At 39.7% G+C, this 22,365-nt stretch overlaps 1 protein-coding gene across 6 annotated transcripts in view; it reads left to right on the top strand.

Moving 5' to 3' along the window:
• PFKP (phosphofructokinase, platelet) overlaps positions 1 to 22,365 on the top strand; it is an 85,164-nt gene that overhangs the window by 48,473 nt on the left and 14,326 nt on the right. For 4 of the 6 annotated variants that reach the window (XM_073334465.1, XM_073334466.1, XM_073334469.1 and 1 more), the window contains exons 12-16: positions 2,475 to 2,544; positions 9,685 to 9,831; positions 11,473 to 11,543; positions 13,201 to 13,288; positions 14,309 to 14,461. In XM_073334465.1, coding sequence (XP_073190566.1) covers positions 2,475 to 2,544; positions 9,685 to 9,831; positions 11,473 to 11,543; positions 13,201 to 13,288; positions 14,309 to 14,461 — 529 coding nt within the window. The remainder of the gene's footprint in view (positions 1 to 2,474; positions 2,545 to 9,684; positions 9,832 to 11,472; positions 11,544 to 13,200; positions 13,289 to 14,308; positions 14,462 to 22,365) is intronic. The other 2 variants (XM_073334467.1, XM_073334470.1) reach the window with 1 other exon arrangement.

Below are 22,365 nucleotides of genomic sequence, written 5' to 3'. Positions count from 1 at the left end.
TTTCCAGTTTTTAAGCTGTTTTGCACCTGTGATTTAACGTTACAAACAAACAAATTATTCCTGTTAAGTGTCTGAATTTGGAAAGTCACTGTGATTGTGGTTAAAGTGGGTGAATGCTACCTGATAAAAATGTGTTTCCTTATGTAAGTCAGTATACTCAGTTGTAAATTTATATATAACGAAGATAAGCACTTTAGAGAGTAAGATACAGTCATTATCACCTTTAATACTTTTCAGTAGCTTTTGTAAATAAATAATATTACCACAGTATACTCCCTAGGTGTTCCCTATACTAAGTCATATTAACTTCCAGTAGTTGCAAAGATAACATTGTAAAGTTTTTAAGGTCAGCCACTGTAACTTGAGTTGCAGTCTTTGGTATTATTTACTCTTTAGTTTAATAATGTTGCCCTTTTGATCTGAGCAGCTAGTCAATTTGGGGCTCTGTGGATGTTCCAGTTGGGAATAGAAATTGGTGATAGAAAGGTATTGCTTTGATGTAGTTTTGGTTATTTACAAAGAACCTACGAGGTCCTGCGTCTTTGAATGCAGAAGGAATCGAATAGCCAGAAACAGCTTCTTTTGCTCACAGCGCCAAGAGCATGTTAGTCAACCTGCATCCCTGACCCCCAAATTTCTCCTTGGATTTCTTCTAGGGTCGGGCGCAGTGCTTTCAGCTGCTCCATTAGGCTGTATCTCTCTGAAAGCAATACTAAGAAAAAGCTCTTGGGCAGGTTAACACTCCATTTGTCTTAGATGGGGGCTTATGTTTACAGTTATGTTTAATGAAGGGTGAGTTCATACCTATCACTCTCAATCCCATAACAAAATTTCACCCAGCTCAGAAGAATAACTTCTGTTGAAGAATGTGCATCTTCTAAACTAAAATCCTTAGTTTCCTTTTCTCTTCTGCAGACTAGAAATAGTCATTGTCTAAAGAAAAGGAGGACTTGTGGCACCTTAGAGACTAACCAATTTATTTGAGCATAAGCTTTCGTGAGCTACAGCTCACTTCATCGGATGCATCGGAGCTGTAGCTCACGAAAGCTTATGCTCAAATAAATTGGTTAGTCTCTAAGGTGCCACAAGTACTCCTTCTCTTTTTGCGAATACAGACTAACACGGCTGTTACTCTGAAACCAGTCATTGTCTAGTCAGGGGCACCTCCTGAACCAGCTTAATTGCTGTAAGTTTGCATCTTGCCATTCAGTTTTTGTGAGGCAACCTTACACCCTCATTCATGTCAGTTAGGGGTGAAAGTGAAGCTTCCTGTTGCAGCTCTCTTGTAGAAAATGTAATAGTGTTTGGCCTTAAATTTTCTCCTCTCTGGTATGACAGTGAAGTCTGGCCATCCTGCTGCTTTCCATTCACACATATTCAGGGCTAAAAGTGATTAGCAATAGGAGACTGATCCTCCTTCCATCACTAAAAAGATCACTTCTGATTGTAAAAAAATTATGACCCTGTATGTGCTTCTAGCAGGGACCTTGTCTGATACTAGCAGGTAATGAGAACAATACTAACAACCCCTTTCATCTTTCTAAATCATCTCTGTAAAATCAGAACTCTGGTTTTGGGAGTCTATAATGTGTCTAAAAAGAACAGGAGTACTTGTGGCAACCTAGAGACTAACAAATTTATTTGAGAATAAGCTTTTGTGGGCTAAAACTCACTTCATCGGATGCATGCAGTGGAAAATACAGTAGGAAGATATATATACACACAGAGAACATGAAACAATGCGTGTTATCATATACACTATAATGAGAGTGATCAGTTAAGGTGAGCTAGTACCAGCAGGAGAGGGAAAAAAAACCTTTTGTAGTGATAATCAAGGTGGGCCATTTCCAGCAGTTTACAAGAATGTGTGAGGAACAGTAGGGGGAAAAATAAACTAAAATAAATAAAAATAAAATAAAAATAAACATGGAGAAATATTTGTTTGTTTTTGCATGTTTATTTTTTCCCCCTACTGTTCCTCACACGTTCTTGTCAACTGCTGGAAATGGCCCACTTTGATTATCACTACAAAAGGTTTTTTTTTTCTCTCTTGTTGGTAATAGCTCACCTTAACTGATCACTCTCGTTATAGTGTATATGATAACATGCATTGTTTCATGTTCTCTGTGTGTGTGTGTGTGTGTGTGTGTGTATAATATATATATCTTCCTACTGTATTTTCCACTGCATGCATCCGATGAAGTGGGTTTTAGTCCATGAAAGCTTTTGCTCAAATAAATTTGTTAGTCTCTAAGGTGCCACAAGGACTCCTGTTCTTTTTGCGGATACAGACGAACACGGCTGCTACTCTGAAACCTATAATGTGTGTGACTTCTATTTGGGATGCAGAGTGCCAAATTTAGCAACTTGTCAAAACTGCATAGACAGAGAGATCCTTATTAGTTACAAAAACACATATTTTCTTCAAAGAATTTAAAAACTACATAATGAAAATATTATTTTTCCTTCTTTAGGAGCTTTGAAAACAACCTTAACACCTACAAATTATTGTCTCACAGAAGACCAGATGCAGAACTTCCAAAGGTAAGTCATACCATTTGAATAATTAAATGAGCTGTTCTGTTTTTCTGCCCAGTGCACAGAATAATTTTTGTCTGGAGCATTTTAACAAAGAAATCTTAAAACAATATATTCAGTTTGGAATTTAACAACTGTTTCTCTAAAAATAACCTTGTACTGTATTTGGTATAATTAAAATAAAAACTTTAATGAAAGATAGAGGCTTGGTAGGAGATACTTTGAATTTCATCATAAAATTGGTATAGAGTAATAGTCCTTTAAAGCCAAGTGATATTCTTCCTAGGAAATTCCTTTCAAAGGAACTTACCTATCATGGTTATATCTATGGTGCCTGTTGCTGTCTATCTATGAGCTAGTGCCTCCTATTATGCTCTCTTATACTGCATGGCATGGAAGGATGCAAAAGCAAAGTACTTAGATTTAAAAGAACCTGAAAGTCTTGGTGGAAGGGGAGAGGGCACTGGGTAGGAGGATTCTTCACCTCAGCATCCAACGGGCAAAACGGTTTGTGAGACCTCAGTGTGTGCGGCTAGAAGGCTAGAGGGTGGAGTTAGGGATCAGCAGCTGCATATGCCATGTGGGCCTGATCTAACCATTCATTCATTGTGCATAGATTAGTGGTACAATGATCCTGATTTTCCCCTAGTTTACGAATTGTTCATAAACCAGTCTTGAGCCCTACCAGTATATTCATTATTAGGAAGCGTTCACCAAACAGACACTTAACAGGAATAATTTGTTTGTTTGTAACGTTAAATCACAGATGCAAAACAGCTTAAAAACTGGAAAGATGAAAAGTCTAGAACTCTGAAAATAATGTAAAGTATTTAAAATAACAGTGAGAAGGTCACTAAGATCCCTCTAAAATTTAACAGGCAAAGTAGTACTACAGATAAGTAAGGATGTGTTTTGTCATTAAACAACTTGAAGCAATAATTGATTTGTTTCTCTTATACTAACTTTCACAAATCCTTAATAGAGTTGCACTGTTTTTGCAGTGATCTAATGCAGTGCTTATAAAACAACCAAACTACCTTTACTAGGCCCACCCACCCTAATACACGATGTACTTGGTTCCAAATTTTATGCATAAGCAAACATATTCAGTCACTAGCATTGTCAGTCACCTCAGACAAACAATCCTGTTGACTCATTCTCGCCTGAATGGTAGACTTACATCAGGATCAAAGTCTATGTTGAAGTCTTAAAGCAAGCTGCAGTTAATTATCATTTCTTGTCTTTGAAAATTTCAGCCTGTGTGTTATTCACAGTTTGTTCATTTTAACTATTCTGTTTTCATTATTTCTGATTTGTGGTGTAGGATAAATCACCTAAATCACCTGTTGTTGTTTCTTCTTCCTGGTTGGATGAGTTGTATTTTTTTATGGAAGAACGATGTGAATAATGCTGTTCCAGTATGACATTCTGAAGAAAAAAAAAAATCAGATTAAAATTAGGGAACATTCGCATGCATACCAGGTGGCCACCCACAAATGTTGTGAACAGCTAATATCATGACCCCCACATGTAGTGCAAACAAAACATGCCATTTAGTTTGCAAAAAATACTGGGGTGGGGGAGAGCGCTTGTTACTGCTACTTACAATGTTATTTTAAGTCCCTGGCTTCTGTTCCCCTCATAGGAACGGATAGTAGTGTATGTAAGCCAGTCAGTGTGCTGCTTTGTTCCCCTGTAGTGGTAGCTGGGCCAAAGAGGTTGTCCTTATACAGCCTAAGCTAACAGAGGTGAGACTTTTTGCTCAGGCAGTAGAGGCTCTATGCATTTAAAACCAGAGGTCCCAGGTTCAAAACCCATTGCTGAGGACCCATGCCCCAGGTGTGGTATTACAAATGCAGTTGCAGACCGCCAAACAATGGCATCACATCCACAAACCAAGGAAAGTACTTTGCATGGAAGCCTTGAGATCCCCAAAATGTGGGCCAAGATTTTCCATGAATCCTTGAGCTCTGTATCATTAGATGGCCATACCTTCTCTGTAATGTTTACTAACCCTTTCTCCACTTAGGTTTTCTGTCATATATGTTCTGTAGTCTCAGAGGGGGAGGGATAGCTCAGTGGTTTGAGCATTGGCCTGCTAAACCCAGGATGCTCCGATGAAGTGAGCTGTAGCTCACGAAAACTTGTGCTCAAATAAATTTGTTAGTTTCTAAGGTGCCACAAGTACTCCTTTTCTTTCAGTGGATACAGGCTAACACGGCTGCTACTCTGAAAACTTTCCATAGTCTTTGGAAAAATGGAACTGCTAGAGTATAAACTTTCTGGCTTAGATTTATTGCCATTTATTCTTAGCCACTGGCCAAGAGTTTAAACATGAATACAGAAAATATTGATTATATATATAGGAACTGAGAAAGTATGGCAACATGCAAATAGATAAAACCAGGAAGAACTTATGCTTTAAAGGAAATCAGGCAATGAAGGAAACAAGAAATATAAAGTAGAGACAATTCTACAACTAGAAACAAATAAAATGGCAGAAAAAAAACCAAACAGGGCAGAGGAATCTTTAGGCATAAAGGCCAAGAGTTTCAAAAATAGGAGCCTAAATTAGGTTCCAAAATGCATATTTAGATGCCTAAATCAGTGGCCTGATTTTCAGGAGTGCTGAGCGCTTAGTAGAATCTGTTGATTGTAATGGAAGCTGATGGATGATCAGCACAGCAGCTTTGAACAACCAGGCTATTTATTTAGATACCTAAACATAGGAGTTTAGCTTGAGGCTAATATTTTTTTTTAAATCTTGGCTATAGTCTTGCTGTGTATTGTGTATGCTGTGGGTGTTTTAGGTTGGCCTGTACTTGTTAGTAACTGTTAGGATTTGATCAAACAAGTGTTTCTGGTTCTGTCTTGTAAGTGTTAAGAGGTTTTGGATTTACATTCTTCGGGTGCTTGGCAGTTTAAAAATATCCAGAAAATGGTTTTTCACTAAAGATAAAAAATGTAAATGAACTATTGATATACTATGTCACAGGAGTTTATATAATTATTGTTGTCTAAAAGCAAACACACATAGAAAACTAGTCAAACTTACTGGGGAAAAAAAGATAAGAACAGGGTGGAAAAAAAGAAGCAAGGATAACAAAGCCAAGAATATAGTAACTTAGTGACCTGTTACAGAAAGAAAAATAACTAAAAAATCTATGGCAAGATAATAATCCTCAGCTGGTATAAATCAGCATTGCTCCTATACTAGGTAAGGGAATCACCCTTAGTATTCTAGTGCAAAATAAATAAATACAAATATTTGTCAATGTCTAAGTTTCTTGATGAATATTTTGTCTCTTGAGTAACTGATCAAATTTTGAGTATTATCCCATTTATACAGAGAACCCTTACATTGTAGGATTGTAGTTACTATCTCGTTACAATCGTGAGGTTGTTAATTAGCAGAAAATGTCTGTAGGAGTAGCCTGTTACTTAAAAATCTTTCTGTTCTCTTTAACAGGATGATCTCTCATGTAGTGTACGTAATTATTTGCACAGTGACTAATCTTAGACAGCTCAGTAACCTTTGTAGGTTTTGAGACTGTTTTACTTTTGCATGGTAATGAGATTTAATTTGCCTTTTAAAAAAAATTATTTTAAACTTGTGCTCAACAGCTGGATGGTAGAATGTTCAGGACCGGTGCTTCAGTTTTGCCACAGAATTATTTATATCAAGCCTTTTTCACCCCAACCCCCCTGAATTTTAGAGTTTGTGCAATAACTCTAAAATGAAACTTAAATTGACTTCTGTAAAATGAAGATTACATAATGTACTGATAACCATTTTTCTGTAGAAACTTTTAATGCTTATCTATCGTGGCATGTTTATCCCAAGCCATACCATGTGTATTGACAGAGGGTTATAAAAAACAGGGGGCCTGATCCTGCAAACTCAAGTAGGCTCCTTGCATGATTTAAGGGCCCAGTGCTGAAAATTTAATATTGATATAAAATACTAACGAAGAATGAAGAGGTCAATGGAGAATAAAAGCAAAGAGCATAAGATCTGTAGATATCTGAATTACCATAGTGTTATCATAGTTTTAATAACTTAATGACACTTCTTAGTCTTGGGAGCAAACAAGTGTCCACCATCTAGTTCCATTGTCTAGGGATGAGCAGTGGTAAGGTGATTTATTGAGTCCATTCATTATTAGATGAATATAGAGGTGATGTCCAAGAAAAATGATCTTTTTTTGATTTCCAAGAGGTCAAATAATAAATTCCTCTACTAGCTATTCTAGTCTTTAAGTATCAGGATGCAAAATTCTGGCAATGGGGCAACAGAAGTATCCAAATGTTACTCGCCATCAGCCACATGTAAGCAAAAAGATTTAATGTTTCAGGAGCCACAGCCATTCCATTTTTAATAGCCACAATATTATATAAGATTTACCAATACCATGTGTGAAGGCTTAGTCATTGGGCAAATTAAACATCTCCTTGAAGGTAGCAGAAGAAAATTTAAATATCAATTTGCAGTACAAAACTTTTAATAAAAGTTGCCCCCTTGACGTCCCCCCCCCGGACTCCTGCACCATCCAACCCCCCCTGTTCCCTGTCCCCTGACCGCCCCAGGTACCCCTGCCCCTGACTGCCCCCTGCCACCTCATCCAACCCCCACCCCTCCTTCCTGATGGTCCCCCAGGAACCCCTGCCCCCGTTCAACCCCCCTGTTCCCTGCCCTCTGACCGCCCCAACCCCTATCCACACCCCCGCCCCCTGATCTCTATCTCGAACTCCCCTGCCCTCTATGCAACCCCCTTACCATGCTGCCTGGAGCACTGGTGGCTCCAGGAGCTCGCAGCCCCACCTCCCAGAGCATTGCACCAGAGGCGCAGTGAGCTGAGGCTGCGGGGGAGGGGGAACAGCAGGGGAGGGGCCGGGGGCTAGCCTCCTGGGCCAGGAGCTCAGGGGCCAGGCAGGAGGGTCCTGTGGGCCGGATGTGGCTTGCGGGCCATAGTTTGCCCACCTGTGCTTCAGATACAGGAAAATTAGACTCTTCACTACAGGCAAACACAGTCTGCCATGCACTGTCACACTCTATGGCACAATGGCCGGGAAATAACACTGCCCATGCAATATTTGAATAAATACCATGATTTTTGTTAGCAACTGTTTTGGTTTTTACAATCTGTAATCTTTAGAAAAAAAACCAAAATGTTTGTTCTCTTTTGGGATTGAAAATGGAAGAGTTTCCTCCTCAGTTAGGCCATTGCTATGCCAAAATCCAGGCAGAGCACTTTAATGCATGCCATTTTAATGTGGAGGTGCTGCTGAATGTGATTAACAAATTGCTTAAAGCTCAATGAGTGCTGCCACGCAAGCTCAGACTATTTTGCATTTTGCTTCTGCTGTTCACTAGCACTTGAATGCTTCACCCTTACTAAATGTAAAATAACATGGCTTACCTTCTGGAGAAGTTAAACTACACAAAGTTTTAGTTCTATCCTTATTAAGATTTTTTTTGCCAGTATTAATTTCAACTGTGGAAATACGAAACCAAATTCTATGTATTATGAATATAGACTTACTTCTTTCATTTAAAAGTAATGGATCATATTCTTGACTGGTGTAAATCAGCATGGCTTCATGGAAGTCAATGGAGCTGCACTGATTTACACTGTCTGAGGATCTGGCCCAATATCTAAAAGTTATAATTTAATGATTTTTTGTTTTTAGTACAACTTTCAAGGAAAATAACCAGTGATTAATTTGTAAAGAACACTTCTCTATTTCAGGTACTGCTTGTTGTAGAGAAGACTTGAGTTGAGTAGAGTTCTATGAACTAATGGTTAAAATTAGTCAGAAAGATGTTTTGCTAATTTTTTACTCAATAACTTGACTTTTTTTATCCTGATAAAGCTCATTTTGACTTGTCATTTCCTTTAGCACTTACAATGGAAATCATAGAGCTGTTTCTTTAGGAAAGAATCCGTGGTCTCAGTTACACCAGTCTGAAGTAGGAGTAACTCCATTGCAGAAAAGAATATTTGCTGTTCCAAACCTGGTGTGAGGTCAGAATTGGACCTTGTATATCTGACCTATAAATAAAAGGAACAGCTTACAACAACATTGTGTGTATTTGGTTACCTGAGGAGTACTGAATATGCTTTCCTGTAAAGCCCCTTACAAACAATTGTTTTGACATAACCAAGGTAAATTCATAATTAAGCAATGTAAAGAGGGACTTTGACACTGTTAAAAGCATGTGTACAAAGCACAAATTACCTGATAATGTTCTGTTTCCCTTTATTATAGCAGATCTTGTTTTATTGAGAGTTTTTCTCCTTACAGCCCAGCTTGTTCTCTGCTCTGATCTTTAGTGAAGTCATAAACCTCTATCTGATGTTGTAGCCTGAGCCGTGAAATCACTGCAATGTTACATGTTCATTATCCTGACTTCACTGTAGAATTGAACACAGAGACATTCTGAGCTCTGAAAGGACTAAACACCTTTACCTAAATACATTTAATTCCAGTCAATAGCAAACATTACATACCCAAAAGTAGTTTGAGTTGTCTAAATGTGATCTCTGAACTGTAATCCCACTGCAAAAGTCTCTTTCAGTGACCGTTGTTATGGTATCTTGCCTGCATAAGGATTTGGCAGACATTTTAATTTGAAGGTGATGTCTTTTCTGTTCCATGAGTCAGCTGATAACACATGCTTAGTGGTTACGCCACTGGACCAAACCATGTCCCTTCACACTCTTTGCCTTGCCTACTTTACGGGGTTTTTTTGTTGCAAATTTCTGCACTGATATTATGACACCAAGTGGATAACTGAGGGTTTTTTTTTGTCATAGTTTTTGACCCTGTTAGAATGAAAATACAAGACCCTGAGTGATTTGATCTTCGAGTCAAATGTAGCTCTTGGTCAAAACTGTTTAAATTTTTTTTAGAAAAGCTAGATCTTTTGTTCCTTTTCTGATTGTTTCTATATGTTTTTTTTTAAAATTTGATGATGATGTGCTGAAACCTTTTTACCCACTTAAATCTAGAACAGCTTTTTTAAACTTTTGAAAACTGCTTTTGATCTTTTTACGATACAGTTGCTATGTAACATTAGAATATCTGTCAGTCATTTCACTGTTGTAAATTCGATCTAACAATTGTTTTCTCTTTCTTTTGCAGACTAATTTTAATGTGGCAGTTTTAAATGTAGGTGCCCCTGCAGCCGGTATGAATGCTGCCGTCCGATCTGCAGTAAGAGTTGGCATAACTGAAGGTCACAACATGTTTGCTGTCATTGATGGATTTGAAGGCTTTGCTAGAGGCCAGGTTAGTACGAAATGACTGTATTTAAAGTGCTGTAAACTGTTTTTTTTTTATTTTTTATCTTTTTGTCATATTTCTAATGGAAATACAGAAATGACTGTGATATCATTCAGTGAACTGACTCCACAAGGGTTTTTAAATTTAACTGCTTATATATAGACACACCTAGTTAATTCAGATTGGAGCTGTATACTTTATTGCCAACAAATACATAGATCATATTATAAATACATAGATCATATTATAAATATATAGATCACGTCACCTGTGTATCTCTACCATTGCTATAGAGACTAAGGATGTCTTGACGCAATATATGGGTGCTGAACACCAGCAACGGAATTCCCTTACAGCTCAGAACCAGATAGTTAGGTCTATGCATTAATATTCAATTCGAGATCATTTGGTTAAGTATGGTTAAGCACCAAGTCTCTTTCCTGAGCGGGTACAATTTCGGAAGAGTGACTCTCTTGTCTGAGGGTGCAAAATTTATGCCAGCCATTGAAACACAGTTACAAATCTGAATAGTTGCACTGCTGTCTCACTGCCGGCGCAGTCCAAGTCGGCAGAGGCTCAGCCTATTTAATTTTACGCCTGCAGCTATTTTTTCACTCCGACACTTTTGCAGGTGTAATATGTGTCTGCAAACAAGCAGCCCTGTATAAGATGTACCTTTAAGAGCATCCTGTCTTAGGTTAACCCGGTCTGAATTCTTTTGCCTCCTGGATATCTTGGATGAGAAATTCTCTGTATAAGAGGTTCATTGTTTCTGCACAGAGGACAGCTTTAATGTGACCTTGGCAGGATGTTGAGTGTTTGGCAGACTGCCTACATTGTACTGGCCTTTGGAGTATGAAGCATCTGGAGATAAACAGACAGGCTAGATAATAGCGAGATAACAGACCAATCACTGAATCTGTTGTCATGTTTGTGCCTTATTATCAGATATACCCATTCAGTGGAATATGCTATACTATACAGCAACCAAGTCCTGAGATTTGTGACATGCTGTATTTTTGAAACCCTGAAGGACTTCTCTTTAGGGCAGACACAGGTTAGTTGTTTTTCAGAAAGTGGGGATAGGTCTGTCATGATACTTCCCTTCCTCCATGTCTGAGGCAATCCATCAGCTAACCTGGTCTCCCAAGGAGAAGATGGATACAGAGTTTGTCATATTCCACTTTCTAGATCGGCTGGAGGATGGGGATGGGGGTCAGGTCACAGCAGAGTGAAAATTGGTCCTTCACTCGCTCAAGAGAAGGAACAAGTTTGGGACCTGGCTTTGGATTCTTGCATTATACTATCACAAAAGGTAAGGGGAGGAGATGAGACGGAGGGAGGATGAAAGATAAGAGTTGAGGAAAAAGATGGAGGCAGGATTCATAGAGGAAGAAGGAACAAATAGACAGAGGTGAGCTAAGGGTAAAATTTCAAGGGAGAAAAGGGTAAAATTTCAAGGGAGATTAAATTAACCTCTTGAAACTGAGCTGTGGGATTTTTTGCCAGGTCTCATTTGTGGTAGCTCCCATGGTGCTAAATACCTGTTCCAAAAGCTTTACATTAAACTGCATCTGTTGCATGACCAAAGATGTAGCATTGGGAAAGTTACTTACGGGAACCTCCTCTTTTTAACTTTATTTGTAGATAAAGGAAATCAGCTGGGGAGATGTTGGAGGTTGGACTGGACAAGGAGGGTCGCTTCTTGGCACAAAACGGTAATATCGTAATTTTGGCTGCGGTCACTTTACCCAAGTAGAAGAAACAGTGGCCAAAACGTACCTTTTAGTGAGCTCAGAGGTATATTAGGGGTTTGTGGGGCCTAGACCAGAGCAAGTGGGGGGCCACTCCCCAGCCCTTCCTCCTGCAGTCCCCCCCCCCGCCGCGCGGCCTCCTTCCCCCATCTTCCCCCCCTCATGCTCCTGCTGGGGAAATGAGGTTGGGGCATGGGGGCTTCCCCCACTCGTCCAGCGCTCCTGCCAGGGAGTGGGGTTGCGATGCAAGGGTTCCCTTGCACCCTGACAGCAGCGCCAGGCAGACGGAGTGGGGCAAGCCTCTGTGCCCTGACCCCACTCCCTGGCAGAAGAACTGGGTGGATGGGGGGAGCAGGGCAAGCCCCCGCGCCCTGACCCTGCTACCTGGAAGGAGTGCCCCCATTTTTCTGGGGCCCCTTGGGCACCTGCCCCATTGGCCCAGTGGCTAATCCGCCACTGAGTGAACTGCATGTGCTGTCTTTACTGTACATTTATGTATTGAAGCTTCTTTTGATTTTTGAGAATTTACCTGACATCTCTTCTCTTTTAAGTTCAGGGTGTTCAAATTCAGCATTTTGTGGTACTAATGGGTTTCCATCAGTGGAGACAGAATTAAAACAGTCCCTTGTTGTGTATCATTGCTTTAAGACACTTATGGCTATTGCTACAGAGTATTGTAGGAAGTTACAAGAAGCGTGGTTACATGGCACGCTCTAGACTTATGATACACAACTTGTGAATGCATTGCTGTGTCCATGCAGACCCATGTTATGTCTATATGCATGGAACAGCCTGTGGAATCATGGCTTTATCTTGTGACTAACACATTCTTTCAACCCATTTACCTAAGAACTTAGTCAGATTTTGCATATCTGATTATCCTATTTAAATTAATTACCTCAATAAAGTTTAGGACTGTTGGTCATGGGGAAACATTACATAAAAACTATTTGCTCCTCCATGGTTTAAAAGAACAGAGGGAGAAGACCGACTAAAGACATAATAGACTGAGTTTATTTAATTTTTGGGGTGGATTTCCAAAAAAGTCCTTTCCTGGCTTCCTTTGTTACTGGCTGTAATTGTATTGTGTAATCATCTCAATGTAGATGAGAGCTAGAAAATAAAGTCTTTCTATGGCTAAGGCGACGTCTATACTACATGCGAGGGGTGTGATTCCCCTGCTCAAATACACATACTGGGCTAGCTCTCATCGAGCTGGAGTGCGTATAAATGGCAGTGTAGCTGCAGTAGTACTGGGGAGTGAGTAGGGCAGAAGAGGCATGGCTTAGGCGTGCCAAATACAAACCCACCTGAAACCAATGAGTACCTCCTTGGCATGGTGAACCTGTGTCTCCACTGCCACTGCTCATGCTACCGTGGCTACACTGATACTTATACTCACACTAGATTGATGAGAGCAAGTGTGAATATGGGTACATGAGCAGGGGAATCACCCTGCCCTGCCAGCTCATAGTGTAGACATAGCCTAAGTGTGTAAAATATAGAACTTTTCACTATACTGACAATTTAACAACCCATCCTACCAAAACGAACAGGTATTGTCAGTAATATCCATAGATATTTGACCTCTCGTCTCCTTTCGATTTAACTATTTTTTTAGTACCCTCCCTGCAAAGTATTTGGAGAAGATTGCTGACCAGATGCGCACTAATAACATCAACGCTCTTATGGTTATTGGTGGATTTGAGGTACATTACCTAGTTGTTCTGTTAACTTGTTAGTTGGAGTGGAATTGAAACACACTACACTCATTTTTAAGCATCAAAATATTTTCTTTTCCCCATAACTAAAATTTTGCTTATGTTGAATTTTGATATATGGAACAGAGCGAGAGCTTTTGAGATAAGAAATTTTGGAGATGATCTATGTCTCTGGAGCTTTGGAATGCAGAATAGTTGATAGTAAGTGTAAAACAAAATACATAGTCCCCCCTCAATTAAAGGTAAGACAGCAGGGTAGAACAGATTTTCAAAATAGCCTAAGTGACTTAGGAGCACAAATGCAAATGGGACTTGTGTTCCTAAGAAATGTAGGCACCTTTGAAAGGCCCCACAGTAGTCTTTAAATTATAATAAAAACTGCACCCTGGCTTCTTGTTTAAGCCACTCCAGTTCATATGTTCAGTTCATTCTAATATATTTTAATTTCTGGATCAATAATCTAGAAATGTATTTTTATTTTTGGAGACAAGGATTTTAGTCTTTTCACCAAAATAACTTTTATTTCATATAGGCCCTGATTCAGGAAAGCATTCCTTTTCAGGAAAGCACGTAAGCATATGTTTAAAATTAAGCACGTCCTTAAGTGCCTTCCTGAATGTGGATGGATTTATGTGCCTGCATAAGTATTTTCCTGAATCAGGTCCATAGCGATGAGATTAAGGGAAGTTAAATGAAAATGACTATGATATTAAAATGTATGTGAATCTGATCTATACAGTAACATTTTCCTATTATCTAGAGCATTGGGTATGTATAAAATATATATCTCATTAAGAGTGAAAGAAGTACTTATTGTTTGTCTCAGATTTTAAATGTGTGATATTTTTAAGTATTTTTTGTTAGATTTTAGTGGTTCCTTATTATCCCAATGTGTGATGTGTGCTGTGGTAAAAAATGGCTCTCCCTGTGGCCTCATCCATGTTATAATTCCACCCTTGTCCTCTTTTTATCCCTTCTAATTGTTCACACCGTGCCTGTGCCCAACAGGCCTACCTGGGACTTTTGGAATTATCAGCTGCCCGTGAGAAATATGACGAGTTCTGTGTTCCAATGGTTATGGTTCCTGCAACTGTATCCAACAATGTACCGGGTTCAGATTTCAGCATTGGTGCAGATACTGCTCTGAACACTATAACTGATGTAAGTCTGTTCAAGTGTGCGTGCTTACTAACAAAGCATTCAAGTTAATGCTGATTGAATTGGCTAGAAGTGGATATTTTATAGACCAGAACATTGGAAACATAATCTGCAAAATGGTTTGGTGACTGCATGCAAGTGACACTGAACTGAAAAGTCCTGGTATACTTCACTTTTTCCAACCATTTTTCACATGCACTGTATAGAAAAACTCCATTTTAATTTTATAGATTTTTTTAACTTTTGGATTTTGGAAAGTAATAACATGACACACACACGCACACGCGACAAGGCTGGTGAGGTAATATATTTTATTGAACCAGGACTTGAAGAAGAGCTTGTCGCTCACACCAGCGGAAGTTGGTGCAATACAAGAATATCACCTCACCTACCCTTGTCTCTCTAATATCCTAGGCATGATGTGGCTACAATAACACTGTATACACACAAGTAGTCTTTCCGGCATACATATACAGAGGAGAGGGGAGAAAAAAAGAATAAAGCACCACCATCAAGCCCAAAGTCAAAAACTAGTGACAGTTTATGGCAGTGTAGAAGAGGAAATCCCTTCTCTACACCAAACATTAGAGTGTACCCAGTTACAATAAACAGTTACAGGGTGTCCTTATATATTGCAAAGATTCGGGTTTATTTCTCAGATATTTCTCCAATAAGTAGGTATTCTACTAATGCTCTACTTTGCATCGGTTTTCACTGCAAAAGATGTGAGGGAAGATTCCCACACCAGAGCAGTTCTTTTTAAGTGACAAATCTAAGGAACTGTAACAAAGAACAGAATTATCAGACACATAGATGAACACAATGTGTCAGGAAAGAGTCACCATGGCTTTTGTAAAGGGAAATCATTCTCCACCAGTCTTCTGGAATTGTTTGAGGGGGTCAACACCATATGGCCAAGAGTGATGCAGGATATAGTGAGCTTGGGCTTTCAGAAAGCCTTTGACAAGGTCCGTCACCAAAGGCTCTTAGGCAAAGTGAGCAATCATGGGATAAGAGGGAAGGTCCTCTTATGGATCAATAACTTGTTAAAAGATAGGAAACACAGGGTAGGAATAAATAGTAAGTTTTCAAAGTGGAGAGAGGTAAATAGCAGAAAAATATCTTGGTGTCACTCTGGATAGTTCTCTGGAAATATCTTCTCAGTGTGCAGCAGCAGTCAAAAATGCTAACAGGATGTTAGGCACCATTAGGGAAAGGATAGATAATAAGGAAGAAAGTATCATAATGCCACTATATAAAGCTATGCTATGCCCATATCTTGAATACTGTGTGTAGTTCTGGTTGCCCCATCTCAAAAAAGATACATTAGTATATAGAAAATGCACAGAGATTATTACACAAATTATTAGGGGTATGAAACAGCTTCTAGAGGAGGAGAGATTAAAAAGAGTAGGACCATTCAGCTTAGAAAAGAGACCATTAATAGGGGATATGATAAAGGTCTATAAAATGGTGATTGGTGTGGAGAAAGTGAATAAGGAAGTGTTATTTACCCCTTCACATAACACAAGAACAAGGGGTCTCCCAATGAAATTAACAGGCAGCATGTTTAAAACAAACAAAGAAGTACGTCTTCACACAAGGCCAAGTCAACCTGTGGAACTCATGGTCAAGGAATGTTGTGAAGGTCAAAAGTATCATTGTGTTGAAAAAAAGAATTAGATAAGTTTATGGAGGATAGGTCCATCAATGGCTATTAGCCAAGATGCTCAGTGAAAGATAGTGACTTTCAAGTCACTTTTGAAAATGGGACTTCAGCTCCAAAGTCACTTAGGCTAGGTCTGTACTGGAGTAAAACACCTGCGTCTGGCCCACGTCACTGACTTGGGTTCAAGAGGCTCTGCCTGGGAGGCTGTAAAATAAACATTCAGGCTGGAGCCTGAGCCCGGACATCTACATGGCAATTTTAGAGCACCACAGCCTGAGCCCCGCAAGCCCAAGTCAGCTGATATGGGCCAGCTGTGGGTGTGTTATTGCAGTGTGCACATACCCTTAGGTACTTTTGAATATTTTAGTCCTTATCTGACATTTTTGAGAGATTTGAAGGATTTCTCAAGTTTCTTAATTCCAAGAACATTAACATAATTTTTTTCTATATACTTAACTTACATGTATATAAAGTAGTCAACTTTTCATTTTATTTACTTTTAGCAAAATTAGACCCTCATGCATTATTAGATGTTCATTTTCCCTTATAATATTGCCCTTGTCAAGACTGTAAACAACTGATAAAAATTTAGTTCTAAATTGTTCTTTACACATGGTCCACGTTATATCTAAGTTGGCCTTGTTTCCAGTTCTGGTAAATAAAATTCTCCATTCCAAAAAGATTGACAGCAAATCAAGGTAAGTAAAATAATGCTGTAATGCATGATGCCTGCTTTTCTTCTCATCATAGGCTTTCTGCATTTATCTAACTGTCATCTTTATAGACCTTGTAGACAATTTCACACAGAGCAGGACACACAGCAATATTTTGCAATACACTGGGTTTAGATTTCAGGTAACCTCATTAGAGAGCAGTCAGAGAGTATTCCCATGTTGTTAATATAATAGTTTTATCTATTTTGAAGCTGATACATTTTACTGATAAAAGGCTAGAATTTTGTCCAATTCTTGTGTTTTATTTCTTCCTAGATTTTCTTTTGAGATGTATATAAAATGTAATGGTTCAGGAAGCCATAGATTCATTTCAGCTGTGAAGAGAACTAACCTTTCATTTTAAAAAAGTCTTTTGTTTAAGAAAAATAGAAGGACTTCTTTTCTTTTACAAAAGTTTGTAAGCTGTGTAAGCCTTCTGCCCTCTGAGCATCTGAACTGAAGTTATGGTGGGCCACTCAGAGAATTGGTAAAGGTACATAGATCAGTGGTGGGCAACCTGCGGCCCATGGGCCTCACAGGCTGGTCAAGGTAATCCGCTGGCGGGCTGCGAGATAGCGTGTACATTGACCGTCTGCAGGTCCGGCTGCCCGCAGCGCCCACTGGCTGGGAATGGCGAACTGCGGACACTGGGAGCTGCGGGCAGCTGTGCCTGCAGACGGTCAATGTAAACACTGTCTCGTGGCCTGGCAGCGGATTACCCTGATGGGTTGGGTGCGACCTGGGGGCCGCAGGTTGCCCACCACTGACATAGATCCTTTCACTTTATGGTCATCCAAATCATACTGAGTAGTGACATCACCTTCATTGCCAGTTGGCTTGTTAAATATGAATAGGCGGTCTCCTTCTAGTTCATACGAGTGAATAATGAACTCCTCCAACAGGTGATTTCCTCTAGCACAGTATTGAAGCACATTAGTAGTGAAGTTAATGGTCCTTGTACTCCTGCTGAAGTGAAATGCTTAAGTGACCTGAAACTTAGTTGTAGGGATTCAAAGCAACTGTTTTATTGCTACTCTTCTCACTTAAATGTCAATCTTTGTGAATTTTCTCAGTTTGCAATAAGGTAAGTATGTGGTCTACGAGTGGGTAATGAGGCCTCTAGGATGTGTATAGGCAGGTTTCTGAGATCCTGAAAAAGTTTAGTGTGGCTAGTTACATCAGCTGTTAGTGCTTACATGCCTGAGTACTTTTCAGACATTCTAACACAATCTTAAATGCCATTATAGGGTACTGACTTCCTATCTGATGAGCTTTTTTTCCATAATCAGATAAATTGTCCTCTGTACATACTACAAGTATAATTTTTGGTTAGTTATTGCAGTGTATGCCTTGTGTTGCCCAAGAAATGTTTGTATATAAAATATGTTCAAGGATGATACTTATTGTCATGAAGCCTGTAAGGAAAAAGTAAAATATCTGTCCTAACCACAACTAAATCATGAAGTAATCAAACTCCAAAATTAAATCATGGGTAGTTCAGGGTATTTCTCTCCAGGCAGACAACTGCAAATCATCCAGTGGTGCTTTGGCATCTTTTAAAGTAATTGGTTATTTCCCATTCACTGGAATCAGGAAAAGTATTATAGAATTAATAGGTAGCAACTAATATACATATAAAAATTCTGAATTAGGGAGGGTTCATGAGAGCACTGAATGGAAGATGAACTATCAACAAATAGGACTCCCTGTCCTGAAGAATTTACAACCTAAAGAAAAGAATGGTTAGGTTCTAGTAAAGGGCCTGTGCACTCCTTAGCCATGGGACCTAAATTGTGTGGCAAGGTTCTTGGGTTCTGAGGCTCTTTAGCACAGGACCCTGGAAATTCTGTGACAGTTTCACTTGCATTTTAGAATGCAGGGTTTTTATCATTCGCATATTTAAAAAGAGAATCTTATGCCCAGTACAGTTTGTCCTGTGTTGTTTGTTTTGATGTTAAATTGAATTAATTTTATGCTGTCCCTACATTTCATTTTTGATATGCCGAAGATTTTTGTAGTGACGTTGTATAACTGCATTGCAGAGATAATCTGCGGCAAACTTGTGGAGGTTTGTTTGTTGACTAGGTAGCATTTGGCACTTTTGGCACCTAGCTGGGCATAGGAGACATTTGAGGATTGTGGGATAAGCATGCTAGCTGGTAGTTATTGCTAAAAAAGAAAAATAATCAGTTAGATTGTTAACATAGTGATTATATTTAAATTAAAATGTTTACAGTGTTAACGATCCATGAAAGTGAATGAGACAGCCCTTTCAAGGCTGTTGTTTCAGGCTGTCTGCAAACTCAGGAACACAGCACTCAGGAAGTATGTGCTGGTCAGTGTTTTCAAATTGTTTTCTTTATAACACTAAAGGCTAGATTTTTAAATGAAAGCTTGGATTCCGCAGCACAAATCTCTAGCCAGGGGAGGATTTCAGAGAAAATTCTGCAGCATGATTTTACAGAAGGCAGGGAGCTTTGCATTTGATTGAACAGAGTGAAACTAATTTACAGCCCCCTTCATACCTAACAGAGCGTGGTAAGAGGATGGGGAAAAATAATTGGAAACAATATAAACCATGATGGGCATTGAAGGGGTTAAGAGAGAGAAATATAGAGCTGAGCAGGAGACAGGAAGAAGTCTTGATTTCACAATATGTCTGCACAGCAAAAGCTGTGCACAGGCTAGCCTACCTGAGCTAGTTTGAGTCCAGCAAGCACAGGTAACAGTAGCAGTGAAGATAGCACAGTGCAGGCTTCAGAGTGGGCTGGTGAGCCAAGTTCGTACCCGGAATCTGTACCGTTCTTGAACTGCCCGTGCTGCACGCTCTTTGCTGCTGTGAAAACAACAAGGGGTCCGGGGGCATGGAGTGAAAATTACAGATGCATTATTATACTGACCAGGTATTTTCACTCCATGCATCTGAAGAAGCGGGTTTTTTACCCACGAAAGCTTATGCCCAAATAAATCTGTTAGTCTTTAAGGTGCCACCGGACTCCTTGTTGTTGTTTTTGTGGATACAGACTAACACGGCTACCCCCTGTTACTTTGCTGCTGTGGTTATCCACACTGGCCTGTGCACAGCTTTTGCTGCCGAGGATTACCCGTAGGGGATGTCAGAGTAAAATGGGAGGGAGAAGGAAAGATGCCAGCCATAGATGGAAAATGGAAAAACTGGAGAGGAGCAGCCTCGCACCAGCCATGTGTAAGGGAGGAGAGACAGCCTGTCAGGGAAACAGCAGAGGTAAGGGGGTGAATCATCTAACCGTGTTGGGGAAGGAACCAGAAACTGCAGCAAATGGGAGCTGGGTAGAGGAGGGGTGATGCTGAATTATTATATGTTCTTATATAGTATCTTTGGTCACATTTTATATTAAGGGTATATTTATAAAGGGTTGGAGCTGATTCATAGATGTTATAAGCATGTTACAGACATGAGCACTTAGTGTTCTAGGCTAGTGGTTATAAGCAACCTGTTAGATTGGAATACAATCTATAACAATTGATTAACCATTTATTAAACCATCTGTTAATTGTTTAACCCTCTATAGACTGTGTGAAATATACCCTTTGTATAAAGTTACTGTTTTGGTGGATTTGCAACAGTGATACTGGGTTGTTGCATGTCTTCATACAGTAGCAGTCCTGGGTTACCACACAGTATTCACCCATGTGTTTGCTAAAAACACTTGCATCAAATGAAATGACGCAGTATTTAATGCAAGTAAAGTGTATCTTTCATTCCAGACTAACTAAATGGTTGTGCCAATAATTGCTCCAAATCTCCCTCTAACTGTACCACTTCCCCAAAAGTCTTTGGCTAAAACGCTGCAGCTGTGCTCATCCGTGCTTTGCAGGTATCCAGCCTGCTTTGAGGCTTTATTAAACAAAACCAGTTCCCAAATCAGTATATCTTTTTCTGCTGTAAGGAAAAATTCGAAGAAGCCTGGCTGGGCTGGGCTGGGGTAGTGGCTGTTCTGTGAAGTTCCCCCATCAAGGCTTTCCAATGGCTGAGCTTGAAAGACAAATGCCAATCCCCTCTTTCCTGCCTGTGGCACTTCTCAGCACTGCAAAGATAACTGGGCAGCATTTTAATCCAGAAGTGACACTGGGATCAGTCAAATCCCAGTTTTAGCTTTAAGTGAAAGTTAAATTTCCAAAATACCCAGGGATGGAGTGTTGGAGATGAGATTTTCACTTCGGTCCCTTGCCACCACATCATACCTCCAAGCCACGTGAACCCTCCACATAGACTCCAATCCCCCGTCTTCCATCCTAGAAATGTCCCAGGTAGATCACCTCTTCCCTTCCCATTTCCTGCTTACAATCCACCACTACACAGACATCTGATGCATTTTAGTTGTGGGAGGCTGATTGGCCTGCAGAGCTCTCCTCTCATGTACCAATAGGGTGTTTTATACCTGCTCCCACCCCACTGTGCACCCTTTTCCTCGCTGGGAGAGCGAGACTAGTGAAAACAAAAAGAACTGCAGGATTTGGATTTCCTTTGGAGATTCATGAAATATGTGGGGATTTTTCACATTCTCTCTACACAATGGGTGTTCAGGATTACTGTATATTGAGGAAGAATTGGATTAGTGCACTTACTAAGTCAGAACAACTGCACATTCTACAGACGCTCCCTGGGTTATGCAAGACCTGACTTACGCAAATTCACACTTACGGAAAAAGTTCCATAAGCCAGAAATGAGTTGCAGAAATTTTTGCGTAACGCATGGGTATACATGTCTGACTCACGCAAAATTCAAGTTACGTAAGGCTTTCTGGAACAGAACAGTTGCGTATGTCGGGGGTCATCTGTATAGTCCTTTGCTACAGAGTACTAGGAACTCTGGAGCCTGTGAAAATACACAGACTACCTCATATGCTATATATTTACCTTCTGCCTATATGGGATTTGAAATCCCCAAAAGACCACTCAAAAAGCCTCTAAAATGTTCCTTCAAAATATATGGTCTTGTGCAAGATCCCTGCATTTTTATGCACAATTATCCAAATTGCACACATAAAAACAGGTGTCTCCTGATGTACATGCTTCTTGGAAAACATGGGCCATATTTTCATGATTTTTTCTTTCAGTGACAGAGGTGTGTCTTCACCTTCTAGGACAAACCAGTGGCTAAAGAAAGCAGCGTCCATAATAGTCGTACTTGTGGCACCTTAGAGACTAACCAATATATTTGAGCATAAGCTTTCGTGAGCTACAGCTCACTTCATCGGATGCATTCAGTGGAAAATACAGAAGATGTTTTTATACACACAAACCATGAAAAAATGGGTGATTATCACTACAAAAGGTTTTCTCTCCCCCCATCCCACTCTCCTGCTAGTAATAGCTTATATAAAGTGATCACTCTCCTTACAATGTGTATGATAATCAAGGTGGGCCATTTCCAGCACAAATCCAGGGTTTAACAAGAACGTCGGGGGGGGGGGGGTACGAAAAAACAAGGAGAAATAGGTTACCTTGCATAATGACTTAGCCACTCCCAGTCTCTATTCAA

This window comes from Lepidochelys kempii, chromosome 2 (assembly GCF_965140265.1).
Source record: "Lepidochelys kempii isolate rLepKem1 chromosome 2, rLepKem1.hap2, whole genome shotgun sequence".
Lineage (NCBI taxonomy): Eukaryota > Metazoa > Chordata > Testudines > Cheloniidae > Lepidochelys > Lepidochelys kempii.
Note: the sequence above shows the minus strand (reverse complement) of the source record. Positions and strands in the feature narration are given on the sequence as shown.